This window comes from Alosa pseudoharengus, unplaced genomic scaffold, assembly GCF_046254945.1.
Source record: "Alosa pseudoharengus isolate Yale_2024_CS ecotype anadromous, Long Island Sound unplaced genomic scaffold, YU_APseudo_1.1 YU_APseudo_1.1_scf_19, whole genome shotgun sequence".
NCBI lineage: Eukaryota > Metazoa > Chordata > Actinopteri > Clupeiformes > Clupeidae > Alosa > Alosa pseudoharengus.
In genome coordinates, this window is record NW_027468657.1 from 6,466,219 (window position 1) to 6,484,992 (window position 18,774).

Sequence of the window (18,774 nt, forward strand, 5' to 3'; positions counted from 1 at the left end):
GCACAGTTTATGTAAGTGAATGCAGGAAAATTGTGAAGGCACCATGGGCTATATCTGATATTACATAATATTCTTGTACTGTATGCAAGATAGTTAGCTTGCAAGCTCATTTCTGACAAACTGGAATTTTTAATCTTGAAGGAAGTACATCCTTAATTAAAAAATGCCACCCTAAAAAGATGGTTTTGGTGTAACAAGCGGTCATGAAATTAATTATAATCTGTTGAATTGTAATCAGTCCATCCTTTTCCACAACTTCCCAACCATGCTTCCAATTCAGTCTACTCAAAGCCTATGGAGCATAATCATTTTATTCTACTAGTTTTCAACCTATTCTTTTTCCCCCACGACTTTCTAATAGTGATTCAAGTACAGTATGCAAACGAATTGACAGCATAGGGAGATACATTCTACACTTTTTCATCAAAAATGAGTGCCTTGCCTACAAACATAATCACGTTTTTATAGGCTGTATGGTAAAATGCTTTCAATACATATAATATATTTTAACTTAATTTATCAATTAGTTTCCACAAAATTCACCAGAAGTCATCATTTAAGGGGTTATTTTTCAAATGTTTCGTCATGGGGGAGCATGCCCCCCAAGCATTTGGGAGGCCCAAAATAATTTTGTGCCATGGGACCCAAATTGGGCACCGGATCAATAACTACCATTTTTGTCAAATGTGACCACCTATTTTTGAAGGGGATACCTTGACTGGCAAAGTATGTGAGACAGCAAGGGTGTGTGTGTGCGTGTACTGTGTATGGTAGTGGGCCTATTTGGAAGAAAATCCAGGGCCTTCTTTTAGTCCCAGTCCGTACCTGCCCTTCCTTAATAATTCCATATATTGTACAAAAAACCTTTAGTAATGTATAAGGACCATATACATTATATTTATTTCTTACTCTTTATACACAGAGGAAATATATACAGTACACAGTATTAAAAAAAACACAGATTTTAGTTTTTGTTCTGGTTTGTTGCTTTGCCAGTGTCACAGTGACCAATCTTGTGGGAAATGCTGTTAATAGAGACATTGTTTCCCAGCAGGCTACAGATGGGCATGTCCGTCAGAAGCTGATGGCAGATCCACAATGTGGACAGATCACTGAAACACTTGATGCATGATGAAATTATCTTTAAACTTGATTAAGAATCCCTTGAAATTTGGGCACCTTCTCAGACAGAGCAGGAATAAAACTAAGATATCTATCTACATCAGATGAGTGACATGGCAGCATTCTATCCTTCATGATTCTGTGTGTCTCCTCGTACATCTCCTCAGTGAAGTGACCTCCTCCATTTCTCTTCACCATCGCATCTATTTTCCTCACCAGCTCCACAACTTGAGTGTAGTCGCTGCTCTTGTTGTTGAACACATGGTATTTTCCACCACAGCTTTGTATCACCTGCCTCAGTTTGACATGACCAGTCTCCACGTATGTTTCGATAGTCTGACCCTCCAGTTCATCAGCACGAGTGAACAGGATCACCGTGTAGTCTGCAGCATTTTCTCCAAAGAGTTCCTGTAGGGCTCTGACTGCATTCTGTTCTTCCCTACTGAACCTCCCCACTGCAATTACCAGCAGGAACACATGTGGTCCTGGACATGAGTATTTAATGCATTTCACTATCTCTTTTTTAACATCATCTGCACCTGTATCTGTCTCTAAAATACCAGGTGTGTCAATCACCTCAATCTGTCTCGGACTACTAATACTCACTCTCACACAAGTTGCTGTGACCGGGTTTGCTGAGACTTTTGATGTAAATACATTCCTCCTCAGAATGGTGTTGCCTGCAGCACTCTTCCCCACTCCAGTTTTGCCAATCAGCACGATTCTCAGGGGATCGATCACCTAAAAATACATATCATGATACATATCAACTTCTACTGGTGGAATGGTATTTTTAACTAGGAATTTGAATAGCTGTTGTGTAGTGTTATTGTGTAGTATTATTAAGATGCTGTATTGCACCACTGGCTGGTGGGGTGGCTTTTAAGTAAGGGATACGGTTGCCACTGTAAAGCAAAGGAAACACGCGGTTGAAAAAGAAGCTCACTAGTTCAGCTTGTTGCACAACTTTCGTTGGCCCTATAACAGCAATAGCAGGACAGTTATCTTGTTTACAGTTGATTCCATTGTTGCGAAGCCTGCCTCCAGGCTCAACCGTCGTCCTACTATCGTTGTTATAGTTACCATTCATAAGCATTGACATGGAACGGCGATTAAACTTTTTTTACCAGATCTACTTCATACAGTAGGTGTCCCGTTATTCAGAATTAAAAGCCACCCCGCCAGCCAATCAGAAAAGAGTATTTCTTCTCTCCGGGTGATAATTCCTCCGCTGTGCGTCAGGGAGTTCTCTCGCCCTCGTCCATTAATTCCGTATAACAGGACAATAGCGTAAAATATCGATGTTTCACAGCTAAGGTTAATCAGAATCCTGGGATATGCCCGCTTGAAAACGGGAGAGATGAAACTAACGACTGGCATTTGGCCATAGCAACCATCCATTTAGAACTAGTAACAGCAGTTTGTCCTGCAAGTTGAGAAATTTGTTGATATGTGGCGGAAAGAAGTAGTTCTACAAACAAGACATTTTTAGTGATTAAAACATTCAAATTATAACAGGAAATGAACACAGCGCAAGTGGCAACAGTGGAATAAGCGGGATAATGGACTCCATGGTGTTCAGTTCACAGAAATAAATGCACTTACGAGGTGTATACCGCTGCGCGTCAGGGCCGTTTTATAACCTTGAAAATGCATTTATTTCTGTGAACGGAACGGCATGTTGTCCAATATCCCTTACTGATATAATATTAAATGCAAATGTACAACTCTGTACAAGGAAATTCTGACATCCGATAGAGGAAAAATTACTTGAACGCATCGTCGGTTCGGATTTTAAGCTCGGAGACTCGTGCGGAACTCTTGTGCCCCGAAGTACCCGACTTGATGTCACAATCATGTTCTCCTACCACAGCAGTCTCCCTTACTATAACGCAACAAGCGAGACATTCTCGCCCGAGACATTCTCTTTCTTGCTCAACCATAAGCAGTTCTAATAACTTATTTATGCGTTTCCTGTAAAGACTAAACAAAACGCAATCATGTTACAGGGGGGATCAATATTTGTTTTCCGAGCTGATCTCATGAATACACTATTTTTGGAGGTCAGGATTTTAAAGGAGTAATCCAGCGAGTTTTCGCATATATCTCCATTTCTCGAGGTCACAGAGTACTGTCGGTACAAAAAAATGACAACAAACGATTTTACCTAGCTTCAGTTGCTACAGACAGCAGCTAATGCAGCCAGGCAGCTACAGCGCTACAAAATAAACTAAATGATAATGGGGGCAAAACTATCTCAAAAAGATTTGTACATGCTCAAAAATATATGCACAAATAGACATGTATTTGTAAATACACAATTATACAAATAAATAAATAAATAATTTACAAATATTCATTGATTCACACGCACACTTTGCTATCCACAAATATACAGTATAAGACTATTTGTAAATATATTATACTTTAAGGTGTGTTTGCATAGAATGTCATTCTTAAATCTGCATTTCTGTGTGTGAAGTGTTGATTCTGCATTTGACAGCTCGTGACCAGTACATGCATCCAGCATTGTGCGTGTGGATCTATTTGTTTGTGGATCGAATCTGTGCAGAAAGAATGTCTCAAAATTCATGTCATAGAAAGCCACACCCATTCTGAGGGGCAAACAGTCAACTCGGTCTCCATTGACTTTGTAGAGCAAGATCCATGGCACTTCTCACTTCTAACAAAAGAATGAAAAATACCTATAAGCTACAGTGGTCTTTCTTGTATAACAGCTTATATTATGGTGAAATCGATGTGGATAAAGCAATACACAATGTATTAACATTGTTACCAGGTGACTTAGAGATAGGTAATGTTAGCCTACAGCAGCTATCGTTAGCTAACTAGCAGACGGTTTAGGCTTCGTGGCTGTCTATTGCAAGCCACACAAATAGTTGGAACAAGAAAATAACACGCCCCTCAGTAGGGCTGTATCAATATGCGATTCAAAACCAAAATCGCGACACTCATTTCCACGAACCGCGGTGTCGCGTGTGAGAAGGCATAATCGTGACACACCCTTTCTAGTGTTCCACGCAGCGCTTTGCAGCTTACGCGGCCTCATAAGCAACACACATCTCTCGCTTTACTTACAGGTAGCCTACGTTGTCACTGCTGCAGAGGTTGCTTTTCACACGGTTAAGCACCACGAAAGCTACAGGTCAATGGACTGCACATCGGGCTTGTTAAGAAAGTTTTTCACAGATTCTCCAACAGCTCAAAAATTCTCAAGTGCTCGAACAAAGAATCAATTGTAAAGGCTGTGATAGCCTAGCCTAGAAATCTAGACGCGCCCCTAGCGGCAGCAAATTACATTTGCTGCCAGGGCTAGTCTAGCAACTCTCCGTTGGCTTATGAGCTCCAGAAATCGAAACTAAATCAGGCCAATGAAATCGTGTATAGAGTCGTTAGGTGGGCTTAACATAATGATTGATGGCAGAGTTGCAACGGTTTGGCTTGAATTCCCTGCTACTTGAAAACAAATAAGATGGATGTTGCTGTTGGCGAACAGTGTGACACGAGTTAAGCTTTTATTAAGTTGGCAAACGTTTGAACTAGCCAACTAGCTCCGCTGGTGGGAAACGCATGGGACTCATAGCGCTGCCGCTGTCCTATTGTGTGCAGAGGGAATTTGAAAGACAACTGATTATCCTGCCCCTCAGACTGAGTACTGCGAAAGGTGAGTGCCCAGACCCTACATTTTAATGTGGGTCTGGCTCGTCAGGCTAGTGATAGCCCCACATTCTGTTGAAGTTGCTCTAGTTTTATGTTCACTAATTGTGTGTTCCCTGTCAAAAATGACCGCTGCATTATGACTTGTTATAAATCCATAGTAACACATATTAGCATCTAATGTTGTGATGGACCTTTGTATCAATGTATGTTCTATTGGACATTACAAGTTTTGAACTCCCATTTGTTATTTATGGCCTGCAGGCCTCATTGACCTGAGCTCATGCAAGTCAAAAAGGGGAAGATTCTATTGGGGAAAGGTTACAGTGGGGGCTGGCATAGAAGCAAAGAGGGGGAGTGAAGGGGTGGGGGGTGGAGGGTTACAGTGCTGGCCAAAAGTATTGGCACCCATGCTAAAGTTGACTGAAAAGAGGAATATAAAATCATCTTTTGGAAATTGATCTTAATGCCTTAAGTGAAAAATGAGGACATATCTAACCTTTAAGGACACCAATTTAGTGAATGAATAATATTAGCTGGTTTGATTTATCAATCTCTAGGTATGGTGAAGGGTATGTGATGATGTGGGGCTATTTTAATTCCAAAGGCCAAGGTAACGTTATCAGGATGCACAGTATTCTGGATCCATGAAATAACTGGCCTTTAAAAATAAAAATCTGCCTGTCTCTATGGGAATTTAACATAGGGGTGGGAATACTTATGACCCCTGTATTTTAAGGAAGAACATTTATTTATTTATGATACATTATTCATTCACTAAGAAAATTGGTGTCCTTAAAGGTTAGATATTTCCTCATTTTCACTTAAGGCATTAAGATCAATTTACAAAAGATGATTTTATATTCCTCTTTTCAGCTCTTCAACTTTAGCATGGGTGCCAACACTTTTGGCCAGCACTGTATGTGAATATGTGAATGTACAGATACAGTCCATCTGATCAAGGTATGTTCCTGGACTCAATTTTATACACTGACCATTTCTGACCCATTCATTTCTAATGGCTGGTCATTTTTGACCGGGAACAGTGTTCTAAAGTTAAATAAAACACCCACATTGTTATAAAAATGATCAAAATTTGTTTTGTGTGTTCAGATGCCCTGTCATGGAGTCATGGAGCCTCATGATAGTCAGAATAAATGAACAACTTTTTTGAGAGAAAATAATTGTCAATCGGAAAAATTTGACCGTGAACACAACAGGAGGGCTAGAAGCACTTCAAGATATATATTCAAGACTACTGTGGCGTGTCTACTGATGGCAGTAATCATGGAGCAGTGGAAATATTTTCTCTCCCTCTCCCTGTAGGTCACCCTACTACTAGCTAAATTACTATTCCATCCGGTTCATTAGCATGCTGCACATATTTGAAGAAATGCATTTACAAATAGATAGATAGATACTTGGATAGTTAAAGATAGATAAATGGCATTATATGCAAACACACACAAAAATATATATATATTTTTTAAATTACAAAAAATTATATTTATTCTAAATAGTCATATATTTGTGGATGACAAAATATGTGTGTGGATCAATTAATATTGTAAATCAAATACATTTACCAATACACATCTATTTGTGCATATCTTTTCGAGTATGTACAATTATTTTTGAGACTATTTTGCTCCCATAAATGATCACGCTGAACATATCAGTGAGCAGTGGGATGTTACCTGCAGGAATAGTTGGTTTAAAAAGCGAACCTCCCATTTTCCCTCACAGCCAGATGAGTGCCAGCAAAAAGTTGAAATGAATTTCTGCTTGCTGTCTTATAAGATCCTCCGGGATCCGCCTACTTCCTCTACTGTATAAGCTCCTGTACTGCAAGGATTCAGCAGTCCAGCCTGAAGATCCTTCTACACCACAGTCTCTTTTGGTGAAGAACAGCAGATTGTCTAACAGTAAATTTGTGTTACTCAGTATGCTGTAATTTCCCACCAGGCCACAGATGGGTATGTCCACCAGAAGTTGCTGGCAGATCCACCAATGTAGAAAGATCACTGAATAACCTGATCATCTTCCAGAAGAATCTCTTGAAATTTAGGTATCTTCTCAGATGGGGCAGGTCTGTAAGTTTATATCTCTATCAAGTGAGTAACATCTTTCCACCTTCTTGTAAGCAAGATGTCTATCTACCTCAGATGAATGACAGGGTAGATCTCTTTCCTCCGTATCTCTGTGTGCCTTTTTGTACATCTCCTCAGTGAAGTGGCTGCCATTTTCCTCCACCATCTCATCTATTTTCTTCACCAGCTCCACAACTTGAGTGTAGTCGCTGCTCTTGTTGTTGAACACATGGTATCGTCCACCACAGCTCTTTATCGCCTCCCTTAGTTTGGAGTGACTAGTCTCCAGACATGTTTCAATAGTCTGATCCTCCAGTTCATCAGCACGAGTGAACAGGATCATCATGTACTTTGCAACATTCTCCCCAAAGAGTTCCTGTAGGGCTCTGACTGCGTTCTGTTCCTCCCTACTGAACCTCCCAACTGCAATCACCAGCAGAAACACATGTGGTCCTGGAAACGAGTATTTAATGCATTTCACTATCTCTTTTTTAACATCATCTGCACCTGTATCTGTCTCTAAAATACCAGGTGTGTCAATCACCTCAATCTGTCTCGGACTACTAATACTCACTCTCACACAAGTTGCTGTGACCGGGTTTGCTGAGACTTTTGATGTAAATACATTCCTCCTCAGAATGGTGTTGCCTGCAGCACTCTTCCCCACTCCAGTTTTGCCAATCAGCACGATTCTCAGGGGATCACCTAAAAATACATATCATGATACATATCAACTTCTACTGGTGGTATGGTACAGGTTTACCTAATATGTATTTGCTTCCCTGCTGAATAGCTGTTGTGTAGTGTTATTGTGTAGTAAGATGATGTACTGTACTTTATATATTTGTCGTTATATAACATACATATAAATGCACAACACATCTTTGTGGAACAAACTATTAAAATGATCAAAAACACTCAGTGTCATGGCTTTCTATTTGTTTACATATTTGTAAAAAAGCAAGAACACTCAATTTTCTCAACATCATATAAGGATGTCTATCGTAAAGACGTCATTCTGTATATCTATTCAAGTAAGCAAATAAACAAATCAGAGGAGAAATTAGCATGATACTAAAGTACAACTCTTAGCACAGTTATATACATAGTAGAGTGCATGCTAAAACAAGATCAGACTCTAAAATAAATAAAATGATCACCCTAAAAATATCAGTGAGCAGTGGGATGTTACCTGCAGGAATAGATGGTTTAAAAAGTGAACCTCCCATGTTCCCTCACAGCCAGATGAGTGCCAGCAAAAAGTTGAAATGAATTTCTGCTTGCTGTCTTATAAGATACCCCACGGCCCGCCTACTACTTCTGTAAAAGCTCCTGTACTGCAAGGTTTCAGCAGTCCAGCCTGAAGATCCCTCTAGACTACAGAGCCACTTTTGGTTAAGATGAGCAGAAGGTCCAACAGTAAGTTTGTGTTACTCAGTATAGTTTCATTATTCAAGTGTTCACTATCCCTATATGGGTTTTTTTCATGGACACTGAAATGTAGCTGTATGATGTATGAATATAACAATAGGATAATTATATTGTGTGTTTGTTTATTTGATAAACAAACATTCTTTCATTTACATTTCATTTTTACTGAATAATTGCATGTTTCTTTTAAGCATAGTTCTATTCAGTGCTATATTATGTGAAACAATATACTACTCAGGCATGCCCGGTGTTACATGTCCAGGCCTTGCATTAAACTTCCAACTTCTTTCTGTCCCACAATTTCATTTCGAACCACTTTTAATTATTAGCTAATTTCCAGAAAACAGTGCAAAACTGTAAGGCCAGCTTGGGGATCTTCCTGTTCTGTTGTACTAATGATTTTGTCAGTGCATATAGTCACTCATCAGTCTTCTTATGACACATACGATGATCCTTGTCATGCTTTTGAGTTTGTGTGTATCGGGTGTATTACTGGTCTGTTTGAAATATCTGATAATATTTTAGTCCTTCTGACTAAATCTTGATATTTTTCTTGATTGTTTTTGTACAAAAATGAACGTTATTTTTTCACAGTAATTAGTAGCCTACATATATTTGGGTATTTGCGGTGGCTAAATACCAAAACATCAAAATAACAAAACCCATGGGCTGCCTTGGTCTAGAAACAAGTTCAGGGAGCCATTCAGATTCAGCTGGCAGCTTGTTGAATAACACCATCTCAGCTTTTCCTATCGTTTTACCCATCTAACATGACAAAGCAAAGCCATTGTGCAACAGGCACACAAACCGCCCTCTCCGAACAGGGCTCTTCAGACAGGGTTGAAAAAAGTGATGCTTCTTACTTTTGGGATTTTGCCCAAAGTACACAATGTTTTGTTAAGACCTCAAGAAACGTAAAATTATGGAAAAAAGGTCAAATATGTCCCACTGAACTCTACTAAATGCAGCACAGAGGTTTAACCACATAATCAGTATTGCTAATTATGCAGTGGAACTATTTAAGGCATCCTACTGTAATGTAATTTCTTTTCCAGCAACACTTACATACACTATTTTCAATGTGATTCTGAAAGAGCTCAAATGTCCTTCAAATCCTGTTTGAAGTAAATTATAACATGTTTTCATAGTGACATTTCTCTGTGCAGGTTTCTCACAGCTGAACCTGGTGCTCCTGGGAGAGTCTGGCTCGGGGAAGAGTATGAGTGGGAACACCATCCTGGGAAAGAATGCTTTCATATCACAAGCCAGCTCTACTCCGATCACTACTGAGTGTCAGTTTGAAGAAAAGCGTATATGTGGAACAGACGTGAAGGTCATCGACACTCCAGACTTCTTTGATGATGATCTTCAGCAGCTGGAGACACATATTATGAAATGCAGACAGCTGTGTGTGGGTCATTTGTGTGTGTACCTGGTGGTCATTCAGATTGGCCGCTTTACTATTGAAGAAAGGGATACTTTAAAGAGGTTAGAGGACGCACTGAGGACCAATATAAGGGACAGAGCCATCATCCTCTTCACACATGGAGATGATTTGGGATCTCAGAGTATTGAGCATTATGTCAGCACTACCAACCCACACCTCCAGAAACTCATCATGGACTGTGGTAACAGATATCAGGAGCTCAATAACATGGACAAGACTGCAGCAGAGCAGCAGGTGAGAGAGCTCATGAGGAAGATAGCTGAACTGGTGCAGGAGACTGACGGAGCTGAAGTCTTTGCCAACTTTGCAGGAAATGATTCACTGAAATATTGGATAGGGGCTGCCATTTTGATAGGTGTGGGTCTAGTTGTTCTTGTGTTAATAACTAAAGGCCTATTGGTCTAAAGGTCAGAACATGTCCCTACAGCTCCATCTGCAGGTAGATGTCAGCAAAATAAAACTCAGTGAGTCAAGTGCAAATGTGTGTTGTTATTGCACCTTTAACATTTCAAATTAGATGCCTGTAATCATACTGTCAAATTAATACTGAGAGGCAGTAAAAGTGAAATTTCTTCAGCAACAGTTGGCAAGACGTGAAGCCATTTTGTGTACTATGACTTAACTTTTTTGGAAGTCTTTTAGGCCTAGTCCACACGTACCAAACCGATCTTTTTTTCCTCTGTCTTCCCTGGAACCGTATCAAGAATATTTGCGTCCAAACGGATCCATCTCAACACGACTCAACACGTTACTTCATACCCCAGGCCTATAGGTGGCACTGTTTCTTTACAGAAATTGACCAAAACTTGCAAAACTTGCGCTTTACAAAAAGGCAGAATAGGCTACGACGAAATGGCTAGTGCAAGGAAACAGAGAATGTCTAATAAGGGCTCCGTAGACGGGCTCTGAAGGAAACCAGAATTGTTTGTGTGGACTGATGGTGAACTGTAAACTGTAGTCAACTGTAAAACTAATAAACTTTATTTTACGGTTTGTGAAGGGTGCAGTCCCGTCCTTTATTTGGCTAACGCAGGTAGGCCAATCACCTTTACTTTCTTTGGTTATAGGATAGTCCGTGATTCACATTAGTTTTGGCTATCACCGCAATTAGGCTAGCTGCTACTAAACAAGGCTTACCCAAGTTCTAGGCTATTCTGTCGCCACATTTATAATATTGCTATAAAACCTTCGTTAGTAACAGTCAATACTTTTGCCTGCATCAAATCGTGCATTCGCATTCAGTGTGCTACCATCGGCTTAACGTGAGTTCTAAGCGTCTTTGTAAGCTTATATCTGATTTCACTCGACTGTGAATGCATTGTAAGACATGTAAAATAAATGAATGACACTGGCACTACGCACAAATGTAGCCTAAACTTACACCGCACTTTCCTAATAACGTTCCAAATAAAACGCACATCGGCCTGTTGCCTATACTGCCAGCTTGTGACAATATATCGTCCAAAATGCTTGATTGCATTGCATTCTCCACATTTTTTGCTACATCTTCATGTACCACATCAGCATTTTTGTTCAGTGAATCTTTTGTAAATTGCTTTAAAATGAATTGCGCTGTCTGTCTGAAAAAGACGCGCTCGTGCAGTCAAAATGAATGGGAGTCTTCAGAACAGGCTTTCAGTCACCCTGACATAACAGTGTGTAAAGTAGCCTATAATGTGAATGACTTGTTATTTTATCAAGGATTTCTTTCTTTTTGCAAAAAATAAAGTACAATAGGCATTAATTAGTAGGCCAGGAGCATGTTGAAATTATGTGGCAAATTGCGTTTTTTATTACAATGATAAAATTGTAAAAGGACGTGACCGAAGCTGAGGCAAGCCAGGCAATAGGCCTATAGGCCTATAGGCCCGACGGTAATTGTAAAGCAATTTACAAAAGATTCACTGAACAAAAATGCTGATGTGGTACATGAAAATGTAGCTAAAAATGTGGAGAATGCAATGCAATCAAGCATTTTGGACGATATATTTTCACAAGCTGGCAGAAAAGGCAACAGGCCGATGTGCGTTTTATTTGGAGACTGTTTTGCGAGACAGAGACTGAGTTTGCTGCTGATATTCTGGGGATAGGCTACAACATAGCCAATGTACGACTTTAGCCTTTTAATATATTTGCTGCATTGGATCAGTCTTCCTAGAACAGGCAAGGGCTTTCTAGCCTCACGTCAGCAGCGCTGCATCACCCATATAGCCTAGGGGAGTAACACTTTTTTATTTTTCCAATTCAAACTCGATTTACACAAAGACGATAGACTTGAGAGTTGTGGAATTTGACCAGAACAGAGTCGTACATGTCTACTCCATGAAAGTTGAAACAGAATTTAAAAAAGATGTTATAGTTTGTCAATAATTTAACTTATCAGCCATAAAAAAGTGCGGTACAGTTGTAACAGTAGCGTCATGAATGTAACAGTGCTAAAATCGTGAATCCTATAACTAGGGATGTAACGATTACCGGTATAATGATAAACCGTGATAAAAATGTTGACGATAACAATTACCGTTTTCTTTTGAAATATCATAATTATCACGGTTGATTATCACGGTGTTGAAACCGTGTGTTTAATCCTTCCCAGCTTCATCCGAGCCTGCTTTTGACATACAGTAGGCCTGGTACAATGAAGCAAAATTGGTACGGATTCTGTTGTCTAATTGATGGTTTTAACTGCGAATTGGATTAGGCTACACCTGATTTTAAAAGGCGGAACATTTTCACCGCAAAACTTGCACTGTATCATTTGCACTCTGCGTCTTTTTATGTTCGCGTGCACATTAAATCCATTCCACTCACGTTATCAGAAGAACACAGTAGCCTAAAGTTTTATTTCGAACACTTACTTTGGTCTCACTCAGGGTAGGAATTTCACGGCGGCCACGTTTTTGCCCCTTGCGTTGGCCGTGATGTCCCTTTGAAAATCAGAGGTTTACAGGCCACGGTGCCCTTGGTGCCCTTCTTTCAATATTCTGCTTTGCATCCTACTAATAGCGAATTTTATTTAGCCTATGGCCTGTCAAAATAATCTTAGCATTCACAGCGCAAATTAATTTCTTTTACGCAGTGGAGAAAGTGACAGCGCAAGAAAGAAAGTGCGTCTAAATTCACCTATTCTTCTCAGTTGAACTACTCGAGAAGTAGCCTACTCATCACACAGACATCGCAAGTATCACATGAAAGAGCTTTTTCTCAGCTTTTAAACTATGTTAGCCGCGAATTGCTGTGGTGAACGGTTCGCGAGAAACGTAAATAATATAATTAAATTTAATCATAAATTCTACTGAAGGTTTTCGTCCATCTCCCTACCCATTCCTCTCGGTGCAATACTTCACGAACCTTTCGTTTAACACATGACAAACCATATATCAGAACAAACAGCAGACCTTACCGAACATAAAGGTGTAAAGCAGTCCCCTGTACAGTTAGCCGTTCCAGAGTAATCCACTTTTGAATTTGCACATTTCTACATGCATGGATGTCTCCAAATTTGGGCTTTAAGTTTTACAATGTGTTTAAATTGTTCCACATGATTTCATAACGGGCCAAATACAAAATAAATGTTACAAATATCGCCTATATATCGGTAAATCAGAGGACAGCTGACTAAGAGTTTGTGAAAGTAGATCACAAAATGCTAAGCATGCATCTAGGCTATTTGAGTTTCTTAAAGCTGAACTGTGCTTAAATTGTTCAATACATGATTTCATAACAGGCCAAATATAAAATAAATGTTAAATATAGCCTAGATATCTGTAAATATTAGATGTTCAGATGATTTGCAGTTCTATATAATATGTCATGTTTCATGTTTTTGTAATGTTTCATACAGTGATGCAGGTCTACTGCAGTGAATAGGCTATACAACTTTGATATTTTTTATAGCCTATGTGGCCTTTGTGCCCTCCACCAAACATGCCCAACTGAAGGCCAAGTGGCCTTGCCCCCAGAATGGTGAAATTCCAAGCCTGGTCTCACTCATTGGATCCAAATAACAGTAATAGCAACCTCCAAGTCATGGTAGGGTAAGTTAAGCAATAAGCACATAGCCAATTTAACATGAAAAACTGAACGGGACACTTTTTGAAACTATTTCAGCTTGTGAAATAATAATCGCTTGTGTAGGCCTATCAGTGCTTTCTGAACATATTGAACACACTTTTAAAAATACCGTGATAATACCGAAAACCGTGATAATTTTGGTCACTATAACCGTGAGGTTAAATTTTCATACCGTTACATCCCTACTATACCATATTTTAACACAAAACAGTGCTGGGTTAAACAAAGAGCATCTGTTTTCATATAAAATCAAGAAAAAAAGTCCAAATGTATGACTGTTAAAGCTAATTTATTGCATTATTGATTAGCCGTTGCAGACCATATTACGGTGTTATGCTAGCTCACAATAACCTTTAAATATGCTTATTTTGGCCATATCCACTTGATAAAACCAGTAAATATAGTTGATAAACTGCTTATTTCTTACATGTCTGAAGCATTTGGTCCAACAGTGATATTTCAAGTTGCTGTGTTAACTTTAATTGGGTGATGGCGGCACAAAAATCATAATCCATAACTCGCAATGAGAATGTTCGTGCATTCGCGATAAAATCAGTTCATTTTGCCATAGAGACTGGTGTTACAACTGACCCGCACAGGTCATGTTTTTATTTTCATTTAATTGCATGTGCTGTGACTACATAAATCAAATAGGACTCATGTTAACTTGAAACAGAGGGACTGAAGATATGAATGACATGTGATTGAAGTCCACACGCTCAAATTTCACAAAGCAAACTTAAACAAACAGTTGCGGTTAAAAATAAATAAAAAATCGCGATGCTTGAATTTTGCACCTTTTTGCTTAATATCTCTGGTCGTATTTATAGTAGACCATTCATATTTGGATGGCTGTAAGATTATACATAATTACATGATATGTGTCTGTTTACGTTTCCGTAGCTACACCATATCTTGAGAATAAAAGACTGTTACATTTGTACCGCTGTTACAATTGCACCAGTTCTCCCCTACATTAAAACAACCAGCGGATGGTAGGCGGGTGCCGTTTCGAAAATTGGTCAAAAAACTTTGGTGTTGATGGATGGCTGATGGATGATAAGTTTTGCTATGCAGTTATGGTTGAAATAATAGCCCATCAGCGCATCTCTAGTGTGTGTGCCTCTCTCTCGCTCAGAGGGGAGGGAGAGGCTGAGGGTCGATCCAGCATGGATTCTAAACTCTGTGGTGGATAGGATCTACAATTAGGTGTTAACAATACTACTACGCTAGGTCGAAGTACTCCCAAGTGCTATTGCGCCACACATTGTAGTTCTCCGGTTTATTCGCTTGGAAAATCGCCACGTTTCACGTTGCGTGGCCGTAGCATTTCTATCAACTACTCCCCAGACAGCACACATACGTCTGCCCGATGTCGGTTTCAGATCAGCATGGAATCCTCCCATATAATAATGTCGCAGGGGTATCGGCCTGAAGTCGCTTCCATGTATGTTGGCTTTTGATCGTTCCTACTACCCAAAGCAGATCCCGCTATCTGTTTTTTTTTACCCCAGCTTCCATGTATGTTGGCTTTTGATCGTTCCTACTACCCAAAGCAGATCCCGCTATGTTTTTTTTTACCCCAGCTTCCATGTATGTTGGCTTTTGATCGTTCCTACTATCCAACGCAGATCCCGCTCTATCTGTTCTTTTTTTTTGCGTGTGTAGCAGGCAGCCAGGCACGTCAGATCAGCCTCCTGGAGCAGCGATTTTCCGGTTGGTAAATTCACTCATGTAAATTGTCAGAAAATAGGCATTGTGTCAATTGTATGACTGTTTATATATTTGCTTGCTAGGCTAAGCCATAACTTGGTGTACATTACTTTATAAAGAGCTGTTTTGGGGTAATTACATCTTCGTTGTGAACTAATTCACGTTAGCTAGTTGAGCTAACACTGGAAAATATGTTAAACCTAGCTAGCGGCTATGGCGAAATGTTAACACTACAGCATCCATGATTACCGGTACAAGGACAGCAATATGCTTAGGTGTAAGAATAGCAAGTTATTATTTGACCGTGACTTCACCCAGGCTGTCGTTTTTGTATGGAGAGGAGTGGGAGCTAGGCTAACGTTACTGTCTTGGCTGAGCTAACCTGCTGGTCGTGTCATCATAACGCCTTTGCACAGAGGAAATGCACAGATGCATCAGCCGAAGTTCCCAAAGCAAATGTAGGCTACGTTTCAGTCCCAACTTTCTCTAGTCACTTCCAGAGTTGGTGTTTTGGCCGGCGTTAGCGCGCTAGCCAAGTAACGGCATTAGCTCGCCTCTGCTTGATTGAAATATCAGCTGAGGTAATGCTAATGGGTTTGAAATCTATTTCTCCGAGCTCGGTAGTGGTTCTCTGCATCTATGAAAATGCATTAACAGCAATCGGTAAGGGTAGACATTAAAGATGAAAGTGTTGCAGTGAATTAATTTTTGTTTTTGTCTCTTGCAGGAGAAGAACCTGATTTTTGGGGGAACATTTTCTAACAGCATTTTTTCATCATTCAGACTTTTTTAAACATTCAATAAAATGAATTGAAAATATTTCTGGCATCTTTCTTGTGTCTTTATAGATCTAATAATGTATAGCCTATAGTGTAAAATGTGCAATCTCAAGTTCCGACCTAAATAAATAAAGGTCGTATAAGCCAGGGGTGGGCAGCTTTGATGAGTCGTTGAAACATTGGCTCATTGTCGTTTTCGATTATTTGCCGACATCCCGGCGATGTCTTGCCAATGAGCAAACGATGAGTCGTTGAAACATTGGCTCATTGACGTTTTCGATGATTTGCCGACATCTCGCCGATGTCTTGCCAATGAGCAAACGCTTCCTATGCGATGTCTTCTAGACTATAACGGCATTTATCGGCCCGACATCGGTAAGATTTATGTGTGCCGTCTGGGTCGTGCAACTGTATTTAAGTCGGTAAAACGTGGATGTTTTTGATTACTTCTACGCTTAGTTGCCGTCAAAGCCCGCTAGCATAGCAACATGCTAACACAGTCCAGCCGCGCACCAGAGCGTTTGAGTGCACGTACGGACACGGGAGAGGTATGACTCAACTCGTGAAAGTTAAGGTAAGAACATATATTACTACTGACATTGGGTGGCGTGTTCCTTTAACGTTCGTTTTCAAAACTGTGCGGTTAGGAGTGGTTAGTGATGTTCGTTGATGTTCCAAAACAAGTAGCGTAGCGAAATACAGTTTCTGTCGTGTTTTATTTGGCATTTTGTAAAATCCCATTGATTTCTGTTGGAAGACTCATTGCACGTTGATATTACTGCGCCACCGTCTATGCTTCAGGCTCAAATATTGAGCGGAAGTTTATACGCGGTTGTGAGATAGTTCCACAATAGCAAATAAGACGGCTGGAAATCATACATTGCGCCGATATATTTGTTAAGATTCGAACGTTAAGGGTTGTTTTAGGACATGTTTGAGCATGCCTGTAGGCAGCCACTTGACTAGTCAAAGGCGATTCAAAACGAGTCAGAAAAGTTGAGACAGGACCAATCGTCAAAATTTCGGTGTCCACCACTGTAGTTCGTCCAAAACAAACCAGAAAAGGGCCTCAAAGTGCTAAATACCGGAATTTTCCTTTAAAATACAAAACACTAATTTGGCCCAAACCTGTGATACGGATATGAGCCAAAGGGCCAGAAAACCTGTCCTTTCCCTACTTCACTGTCATCATGGCTGCTTATTTGGTCTACGCTACTGTATAATAATGGTGGTACTTGGAGAGCTAATTGTTTTCTGAGGTGGTACTCATTGTGAAAAGTTTGAGAACCACTGGCATAGGCTATGTGAACACGGTCGTCATATTGCTGGGGGCAAACACCTTACTCTCTATAGGCAACACTTGCAAACAATCAGAGACACCTGTCTGATGTCCAGTCAGAGACACCTGTTTCTCCATTGGCCTCCAGTTATTGTTGCCTCCCCACCATGATGGCAGCACTATTTACGTATGTTCTGGAGCCCAATGCGGTATCTAGCTTTCTAATATCTATGTATAGCACGACCATTTGTCAACTGTAACGTTGGTGGCAGTATCAAACATGTTCAGTGCTAAGACGAGTAGGCTAGGCTAAAATCAAATGAAAAGTTTGTTTGAGTGAACAGGAGGTGAGCCATTTTGAAATGTGTCCCTTTATGTGCTTTTTTTTGTATTTCTTTTGAACTCCCTCTGTAGAGGATTCCCTGCATTTGGATGGAATAAACTTCAAGCATATGCGATGATACATTTAAATGGAATAGTGGATAATTTCACTGAGATATAGCCTAAAACTAAAGTCACACAAATGCCCTAGTCATTCTTCAACATTGGAAAAGAAGACAATACATAATTCAAATAAGGGGGACGTGTGACCTTGGTTAATCAGGAAATGGGTATACAAAATAGGTACTTGCCTGAGAATGTCTGTATAAAGTTAAAACAATTAAGATGTTGTTGTAGACTAACTGTAAATATGGACATTAGCCAAGTACCTGCCAGGGAGGTTAGGTTTACATGGCTGTTTATTAGTGAAAATCACCTCACATAGCTGAATAAGTCAGTGATGAGGGAAAAACATCTTCGACTGGCAGTCGGATACGAGGTGCATGGTACCATGAACTCCATGAAATACCTGGACATTTTAAAATCAAAACCTGCTGATTTTGACTGATTAACAGCAATGTATGTGATATAAAAACAGGTACTTGCTGAGAATGTCCTTATTTACAGTTAAAATAACAACATTGATTGTTTTAACTGTAAATACAGGCATTCTCAGGCAGGTACCTGTTTTTCTTATACCCATTTCCTGATTTACCAAGGTCAATACACCTTGTGCTTATTTGAATTACGTATTGTCTTCTTTTCCCATGTTGAAGAATGTGTAGGACATTTGACCTGTGTGACCTCAATGAAACTATCATGGACAACTGCTTGAAACTT

General features: G+C 39.8%; 3 protein-coding genes across 5 annotated transcripts; 1 reads left to right on the forward strand and 2 right to left on the reverse strand.

The window, feature by feature from the left end:
• Positions 1–877: 877 nt before the first annotated feature.
• Positions 878–2,148, reverse strand: LOC143133332 (GTPase IMAP family member 7-like). The gene is made up of 2 exons (XM_076293117.1): positions 2,137–2,148; positions 878–1,863 (listed from the first exon to the last, which is right to left on the reverse strand). Exons 1-2 carry the CDS (start codon positions 2,146–2,148, stop codon positions 1,144–1,146), a joined length of 732 nt encoding a protein of 243 aa, XP_076149232.1. The 3' UTR covers positions 878–1,143.
• Positions 2,149–6,365: 4,217 nt separating this feature from the next.
• Positions 6,366–8,152, reverse strand: LOC143132195 (GTPase IMAP family member 9-like). Its single transcript, XM_076291557.1, has 2 exons — positions 8,083–8,152; positions 6,366–7,595 (listed from the first exon to the last, which is right to left on the reverse strand). Exons 1-2 carry the CDS (start codon positions 8,117–8,119, stop codon positions 6,877–6,879), a joined length of 756 nt encoding a protein of 251 aa, XP_076147672.1. The 5' UTR covers positions 8,120–8,152; the 3' UTR covers positions 6,366–6,876.
• A 36-nt stretch (positions 8,153–8,188) lies between these two features.
• Positions 8,189–16,381, forward strand: LOC143132196 (GTPase IMAP family member 5-like). 3 transcript variants are annotated; one of them, XM_076291559.1, is made up of 4 exons: positions 8,189–8,309; positions 9,488–10,002; positions 15,511–15,558; positions 16,283–16,381. In XM_076291559.1, exons 1-4 carry the CDS (start codon positions 8,291–8,293, stop codon positions 16,346–16,348), a joined length of 648 nt encoding a protein of 215 aa, XP_076147674.1. In that variant the 5' UTR covers positions 8,189–8,290; the 3' UTR covers positions 16,349–16,381. The 3 variants fall into 3 exon arrangements, with proteins under 3 accessions (XP_076147674.1, XP_076147675.1, XP_076147673.1); XM_076291560.1 differs by lacking the exon at positions 15,511–15,558 and having other exon boundaries at positions 8,191–8,309; XM_076291558.1 differs by lacking the exons at positions 15,511–15,558; positions 16,283–16,381 and having other exon boundaries at positions 8,197–8,309; positions 9,488–10,295.
• Positions 16,382–18,774: the final 2,393 nt, after the last annotated feature.

Bases quoted from the DNA above. Each gene is read 5' to 3' on its own strand.
- LOC143132195 (XM_076291557.1), bottom strand. From the start codon at position 8,119: ATGGGAGGTTCACTTTTTAAACCATCTATTCCTGCAG. The intron at 7,596-8,082 runs GTAACATCCCAC...ATGTATTTTTAG, and splicing joins TAAACCATCTATTCCTGCAG to GTGATCCCCTGAGAATCGTG.